Source organism: Nuphar pumila, chromosome 4 (assembly GCF_984573655.1).
Source record: "Nuphar pumila chromosome 4, dmNupPumi1.hap1.1, whole genome shotgun sequence".
NCBI classification, from domain to species: Eukaryota; Viridiplantae; Streptophyta; class Magnoliopsida; order Nymphaeales; family Nymphaeaceae; genus Nuphar; species Nuphar pumila.
In genome coordinates, this window is record NC_143252.1 from 40,130,645 (window position 1) to 40,138,564 (window position 7,920).

Below are 7,920 nucleotides of genomic sequence, written 5' to 3' on the forward strand. Positions count from 1 at the left end.
GTATAGTTTGTGAAATTTTATACCGGACTTGCACCCCACCTGAGTTCCAATTAATTAAGACCCTCAAATTTTCAATGTAAAAATGATAAAAAAAAATATGGTTTACCAGGTAAGGTTCGAGTTTGGTTCATGTAGTTCTTATCCAGTTTAGGTATGGTTTGTATTATAATGAACCTGATTAGATTCAGGTCTGGAATCGATATCATATCCAAAATCTGGTCCAAACCAAACCCGTTGACACCCTACTCGTACCTGAACAGTCGGCTAGACACCTAATCGATCCGGTTCGATGAGACGATCCGAGTCTGGGTCTCCATCGACTCGGCAGCCACATGTTCTCGGAAATTCAAAGAAGCCGCGGGAAAACGACCCGCGATATGCTCTCATCAGTTGATCTTACGAAATTACTCAACTACTCCTCAAGTCCACGTCACCATGCAGCAAAATCGGAAGATATCGTGGAAACAGCGGATGAAGTTCAAGGGCAAAAACATAATAATTAGATAAACTAAATTACCCTACTGATTACGCATTATTTCGGGTAGTTAGAGTTGAAGATTTCAGTTATCGTTTCCACGTGCAAACGGAATTCCAATTCTGGTCTTTCGGAATTCCTCCCATCTCTTATTGTTTCCTTTTATATCTTGAATTCCATCTTCTTCTCTGAGGCTAAACCTCCTTTCCGTGTTCGCCATGCACGCAAGATTCTGTTTTCCAGAATCTTGTCCAAACAGGATCCTTCCAAAGACTTCAGTTTTGTTTCTTCTGCCGTGAAAGATCATGAAATCAGGGTCTTCTGGGGTTCTCTCTTGCTTGCTCTTGTCTCTGTTGATTCAGTAACCATGGACGGGAACCCGCTGAAGACGTTTAAGGTCGAGCCCGGTGCCGGGGATTGGAGGAAAGACGTCACGAGCAGTTTCCGGCAGAAGATCGTGATGAACATGTAAGTTTTAGCCCTTCTGACTGGGATCTTTGATCTGATCGTCTCTTGATTCCTCAGTTTTTCATGTATTTGTAGTAAAAAGAAGTTTGCATGCTTTGGATGAATTAGCAATGATCGCCGTGAATTTGCGGATTTGCAGTTCAAGATCGAATTATCTCCCGAACATTTAGCGGAGACGGAGTTTGGATCGTGAATTGTTGGTTTTTACATGAAGAAATAGATATTGTGTGAAATTGCAATAAGTAATGTTTATTGTTTGAGATTTTCATTAGCAGCTGTTTGTTTTCGAGGACGGATTTAAGTGTTTCTACGATTGGATTTTGTTGTTTAGTTCATCCAGCATATTTTGATTCAAAGAGTTCAAATTGATGAAGGAACATGGGAGAAGAGAGATTGAATCTAATATCATATTTTTGTTCTGTTTCTGTTGCCTTTTCTCTGAGTAGAATCAAGAGTGAAAATTTTTCTAATGTTTTTTGGAGGTAGATTTGTCAGCCTTGAAGTGAGCCCTGGAAACTTTTTAACTCTGTTTGTGCTTTGTGCTTGCATTGAGTGAATTGAAAGAAGAAACAGAGGTTGAGTGTATATTGGATTGGTATTCCTTTCTTTTATAACTTTGTTATGATGGCTGCGTTTCAAAAGTTCGCAAGCGTTTGCATTCGGTCGAACTTAAATGCTTTCGTTGCTGCCACCACATGAACAGATTTGGGAGCCTCCAGAAACACTTGCCTAATGTTCCTGAGGGGATTGCTGAACTGAACAGGATTGCAGAATCTTTTGAGGAGAGAGTCTACGTGATGGCCTCAAGTCAGGTTTAGTGGCTTCATCTTAACTTTAGTTTTGTTTTCTTGATGACGGTATGATTTCTAATTTGTCATCTGTCGATCCTTCTCATTCGGTCTATCCCTCTAAGTTCTTGTCTGCCGCCGCGTTTGACAAAAATCTCCTATCAACTCTAATGGTGCACTTCAGAACTTTAATTTGTTTGGGAAACTGTCATTTTTTACTAAGAAAGCTATGATCAGATCATAAATAGCAGAGAACTATAATTTAAATCACCACCATGTTTGGAGACTAGGATTGTAAACTTTTCCTTCATTTCCCGGATCATTTCGAAGGAATAAATTGCTCAAAGAACTAAATAGCTTGAGGAAAACCTGCTGCATAATGTGCTTGAGCGTCTTCATAACTTGAACAAAAGGAGCAGATTGTGAACAAAAGTCTAGGTAGCAAATATGAACGGCTGAGATGAAAAGTCTATTAAAATAAAGTATAAATGTGTTCATTTAAGTTCTCTAGTTAATTAACTTTATATAATTGGTATGCAAACTTATAATGCAGTAGTGATATGACCATTGTGAATGTCAAGGTTGGGCTAATAGTAACACCGTATTGTATCATAAATTTTTAATAAAAATTTAAAAAAAAAAAATAAACCTTTTAAAAAATCATATCAGATAAAATAGTAATAAGTTACACAAAATTTATGTAGCTATGAGTCACATAAGACATCATCAAACATCAACTAATATAGAATCATAGTTAGTATTGCATGCATATCTTACAAGAACAATGCAAAATATTAAATATCTTCTGCAATTAAGAACATGTCACAAGACTTATACTTTAATATTACATAAACAAAAATATTATGGCAATAGTAGCACTCAATTTTCAATCGGTTTCCACTTATCACTTGTGTGCTGTATTGCCATGCAAGAACATCTTATACTATCTTTTTTGGAGGAGTGTGGAGTCTGATTTATACCTTAATATAAATATTTAATTTTTATGGATCCAACTTTGTAATTTTACTCATAATAAAGATTTTTTACCTTAACCTCTTTTCTTTAGTGAAAAATGGTATAAATGCAGTTTTTTTTTATCTTAATTCACTTCTTGGAGTGAAAAAATAATGAAAATGCACTTCTAATGACTTCTAGACAAACGGAGAAGTCAACCCTCAAAAGGTATTTAAAACTAAAAAAAAACTTTCGGCATTTTTAAAGTGTGTCGAGATATAGGGGTGTATCATAGGATACACCCGATACGGGTATGATACACACTCATATCATGATATGAGTGTGTATCATATCGTAAACTCGGGCATGTGCTAATTGTATAAAAAAAAACCAAAGTCCTTCAAGGTCCTTCAAGGAATGCACACCAAGGTCCTTCAAGGAATGCACATCATGATATGAGTCTTGACAAGACTATTCTATCTCAGCTCAGCTCCGAGCTGAAGCTAAGCTTGAACAGGGGTGTTTCTGAGAGAGCCAAGTTCAAACAGCAACTCGTGTGCACCCCTAGCTACCAATCTACATTTACCATAATGGCCCTTTGCCTTCCAAATATTCCTTTTCAAAGCATGTACAACGAGGCTTAGTGTTTACATAGTCCAGCACCATGCCAAAAGGTAAGAAGGCAGCCTCCAGGTTTCATGCAGGGGAGTATAGAGTTAGGTTTTCAGCTTTTTATAATCTAAGGTGAAGCGACTGTTGCTCAAGTAGCTTCCAAAGGCCAGTAGCCTTGGATTGGGTGAGAAATATATAGGGAAACAAGCTGATTTGCAGATCAGCTGGTAAACAGCCTAGTACCGGATCCGCAGATCCGGTCAAGCTATATATTTTTGTTTTAGGGAATAAAACAAAACAAAGCAAGCTCACAAAGGTGCGATCCCTGAGTCAGAGGCAACTATAGTTGAACAAGACTCTCCCATATGGCAGGCCCCTTGACTCAGTGGTGATCTTTTTAGTGTAACTAACCAAAAGAAGAAAATAAAAATCATGTCGTGGTAAGGACGTGTGGGCAACCTGTACACATTAATTGAATGCCTACAAGGGTTCTACGCATCTCTGGCTAGGTGGGTCATTTTAAGTCCAAGTTGAAGGACCTTGGTGTGCATTCCTTGAAGGACCTTGGTTTTTTTTTATACAATTAGCGCATGCCAGTGATTGTGCAGGCATTCTCCCTTAAGGGTGTTTGAAGGGTGTGTATATATATATATATATATATATATATATATATATATATATATATATATATATATATATATATATATATATATATATATATATATATATATATATAGAGAGAGAGAGAGAGAGAGAGAGAGAGAGAGAGAGAGAGAGAGGACCCAACTAACGACAGCAACAGACTCAATGAATGAGATGGATAATGGTTGATAACCCCCGACGCTCTTTCCTCGAAGCTCCAATACTTTCCTCTCTTTAACTCTCCTCCTTCCCCCCTCCTCCTCCAAAGGACCGTAGAAACTGGAGATGTGACATCAGAGACCCTCCTCTCAAGGGGCACCCCTTTCACTTCTCTGCCTGAGTCCTACATCCGGCCACCATCCCAGAGGCCAAGGTTCTCTGAGGTCAGGCCCTTGCAAACAATCCCGGTCATCGACCTCGGCTCGACTGACCGGACCTGGTTCATCCACCGGGTTCACGATGCCTGCGAGTCCTATGGCTTCTTCCAGGTCCAACACTTCCCCATCTCATCACCTGTAAGATTTCCAAATTGGTGCATTTGATTCTCTATTTTCATGGTGCTTAATTCTTTGCAGATTGTTAATCATGGAGTACCTAAACTACTGGTTGAGGAAATGTTATGTGTTTCTCGTGAATTCTTCATTCTACCAATTGAAGAGAAGTTGAAGCTGTACTCTGATGATCCATCTAAGAAGCTCAGGCTCTCTACCAGTTTTAACGTGAAGAAGGAGACGGTCCACAACTGGAGGGACTACCTTCGTCTCCATTGCCACCCTCTAGAGGAGTTTATTGATGAGTGGCCTAATAACCCTCCCAATTTCAAGTAAAATCAATCCCACTCTATATTCTTCTTAAGAACTCTTCTTGGTGTATTGGTTTTGGTCGTTATTATCATTTAATTGTAGAGAGTAGCTAGTGTGACAAATATCCATATCGTGAAAAAAAGGAGAATTTAGTTGCTGTTTTAGATGATATCAAAGTCTCACAACGTTATTGTTTAGAGAAAAAATATCATGATCTTATCACTATATTTGTGTTTGTACCATCGCTGTATAGGCTATGTTATGGTGACACTCTACTTAGGCTCTGTGTCCAGAGGGACACGAATCAAACATGCTGACACGACCCCGAACATGTACTGACATCAATTTAATATTTTTTAATTTGTTTCTAATAATTTTTAGTTATGTTTTAACAAATATATTAAAATATCAAAAAAATAGTTTTTATTGATTAAAAATTAAACAATTATAAAAGCAGACTTGAAAGAAAGTTTGCCATCGGAAGGAGGAGTGAGGTCCCCCCTCTTTATGGTCCGAATTCCTTATATGTGTTCAGCACCAAACATTGAATCTGCTCTGATCGATGAGTCTCCATATTACCTAATTATGGAGGAAAGGATTGTGTCCTACTTTTCAAAAAAAATCTGTGAAGACAATCGGACAAACTCCTATGTTCCTTTCATTACTTCCAAACAAGTTCCTGGTCACAAAATCGTGTCATGCATGGGGTCATACACGTATCTTTGTGACATGGAGCATCAACTGTTTTCCTTTCTTGCATATCAGTTAATGCGTATGTTCTTTCTCTTATATTTTGTATTTTGTTTTATTAATATTTGAAAAAAAAAACATTAAAATATCATTATATCTTCACAGATATAAGTTGGTGTTTGAAACATTTGTCATTGTGATAGAGAGTAGTGAAGGCCAAGCATTAATACACTTGTACAAACCTTTGTTGTGACATTCATTGTAGGGCTGTGGTGGGTGAGTATAGTAAACAATCAAGAGAGCTTGCACAAAGAGTGATGCAAGTCATTTCTCTAAGCTTAGGCATGAAGGAGGACTACTTAGAGAACGCTCTTGGCTCACAAGCCCAACACATGGCTGTCAATTACTACCCACCTTGTCCTGAACCCGAGCTCACTTATGGCTTGCCCGCACACACTGACCCCAATGCTCTCACAATTCTCCTCCTAGATGGTGTTGCCGGGCTGCAGGTCCAGAAAGACCACCAATGGCTGGCTGTCGATCCGTTGCCGGGGGCTTTCATCGTAAACCTAGGCGATCAGATACAGGTACAAACATGAGACTTGATTCCTCGATATAACACTAACCGGGTTGACACGGGGTTCCTATTTTTTGTAGTTTTTAACCCCAGAACTTTGTAATTTTTATGTTTATGATTGTGAATATACAAAATGAATTGCCTTTATTTATATATATATATATATATATATATATATATATATATATATATATATATATATATATATATATATATTATTGTCACTGATATCGCTGATATTTTGAAAATATCATGATATTATTGGCTATTTCAAGGTACCCGATAATATCAATAAAATATCGTCAGAAATAAAATATCGTGATAATGTCATGATATTTTTGGGAAAAAATATATTTTTAAAATTTTTAAGTTTACATTTCTTATTTTTTTGTTTTTTTTTTATATTTTAAAACCTTTAAAACATGTTTCTTTAGAAAAAAAATAATACAAAACTTATTATTTTCTTAGCTTTTTTGTTGTTATTTATATTTTTTTCACTTTTTTTAAACACCCGAGATTTTTTCAAAATATTTTCGAGATTTATCAAGTTTTGAAAACCCTCCCAGAAATACCCTCACAGAGAAATTACCTTTAACTATATATATATATATATATATATATATATATATATATATATATATATATATATATATATATATATATATATATATATATATATATATATATATATATATATATATATATATATCACTGACTGGGTAGGGCTGAAGCTTAAGAAATTAATGATGATGTAGGCGTTGAGCAATGGCAAGTATCGTAGCGTATGGCATCGATTCGTCGTCAATTCAGAGAAGGACAGAACATCTGTGGCCTCGTTCATGTGCCCAAGCTGTGATACAACGATAGAAGCAGCAGAAGAGCTTGCAAATGATGGGGTGGCCGGACGTGTTTACAAGAGCTTCACCTACGACGAGTATTACAAGAAATTCTGGACTCGCACCTTGGATGATGGCCATTGCTTAGACTGCTTTAGAATCTGACTCAGATGTGCGCTTGTTGTCAAAAGGCTTCAGAGAGTTCGAGTTCCATCAAGACTTTCAGTTTCTTCGTGCTGTGCACGTCTTTCCTGCTTTTTTTTTCTTCCTTTGGACAATAGTATGAATACGATGAATCCAGTTCAACATGCACTATCCAATGATCTTTAACTTTTTTTCCACGATAGGATCCAAATGTTCCACACAGCAAGATAAAAATGCACGTCTCTCTCTCTCTCTCTCTCTCTATATATATATATATATATATATATATATATATATATATATATATGTGTGTGTGTGTGTGAAAGGAAATGGTCCGCACCCATTTTTCATTAGGTCCAATTAAGATCCTCTAAAAACTATACTTTCAAGTATTTTTTTCTTGATATGTAAAAATGTAAATATTTATCAAATTTTAGTATAATATCAATCATTGATATTTTTCTCGATTGAGTAAACAATGATAAACACATTTATCAGTTCACACTACAAAAAATCTGTGGATTAGCGACAATCGTAATCCATCGCTGTATAGTTTAGCATCAGATTAGCATCGAATAACTTTCATCGCAATTTCCTAGTCGCTAATTAGCAACGAAAAATATTTGTCGCTACTTTCATTGCTAATTTGTGATGAATTAGCGGATACCATGATTCGTCACAAGGTCATCGTTAATCCACAGAGATTTGGTTTTACGACAGATACGAATTCGTCGCTATTGTAGTGACGAAATTTCGACGGATTACAATCCATCGCAAAACATCGACCGATTCAGTTTTGTGACAGATAAATATCCATCCCTAATCCATCACTAAATTGAAGACCAATACTACTTAGCGACGGATATTATCCATCCTTAATGTAAGACCCACAATTTTTCAATTCAAACCCTGAATAAATTCTTAAGGCATT

General features: G+C 36.5%; 1 protein-coding gene across 1 annotated transcript in view; it reads left to right on the plus strand.

Moving 5' to 3' along the window:
- LOC149840075 (protein DOWNY MILDEW RESISTANCE 6-like) overlaps positions 1–7,160 on the plus strand; it is a 72,127-nt gene extending 64,967 nt beyond the window's left edge. Inside the window, exons 4-8 of the mRNA XM_090004988.1 lie at positions 735–943; positions 4,208–4,427; positions 4,515–4,762; positions 5,698–6,019; positions 6,765–7,160. Of these exons, the coding sequence (XP_089861114.1) occupies positions 735–943; positions 4,208–4,427; positions 4,515–4,762; positions 5,698–6,019; positions 6,765–7,010 (1,245 nt within the window). The 3' untranslated portion in view covers positions 7,011–7,160. The remainder of the gene's footprint in view (positions 1–734; positions 944–4,207; positions 4,428–4,514; positions 4,763–5,697; positions 6,020–6,764) is intronic.
- Positions 7,161–7,920: the final 760 nt, after the last annotated feature.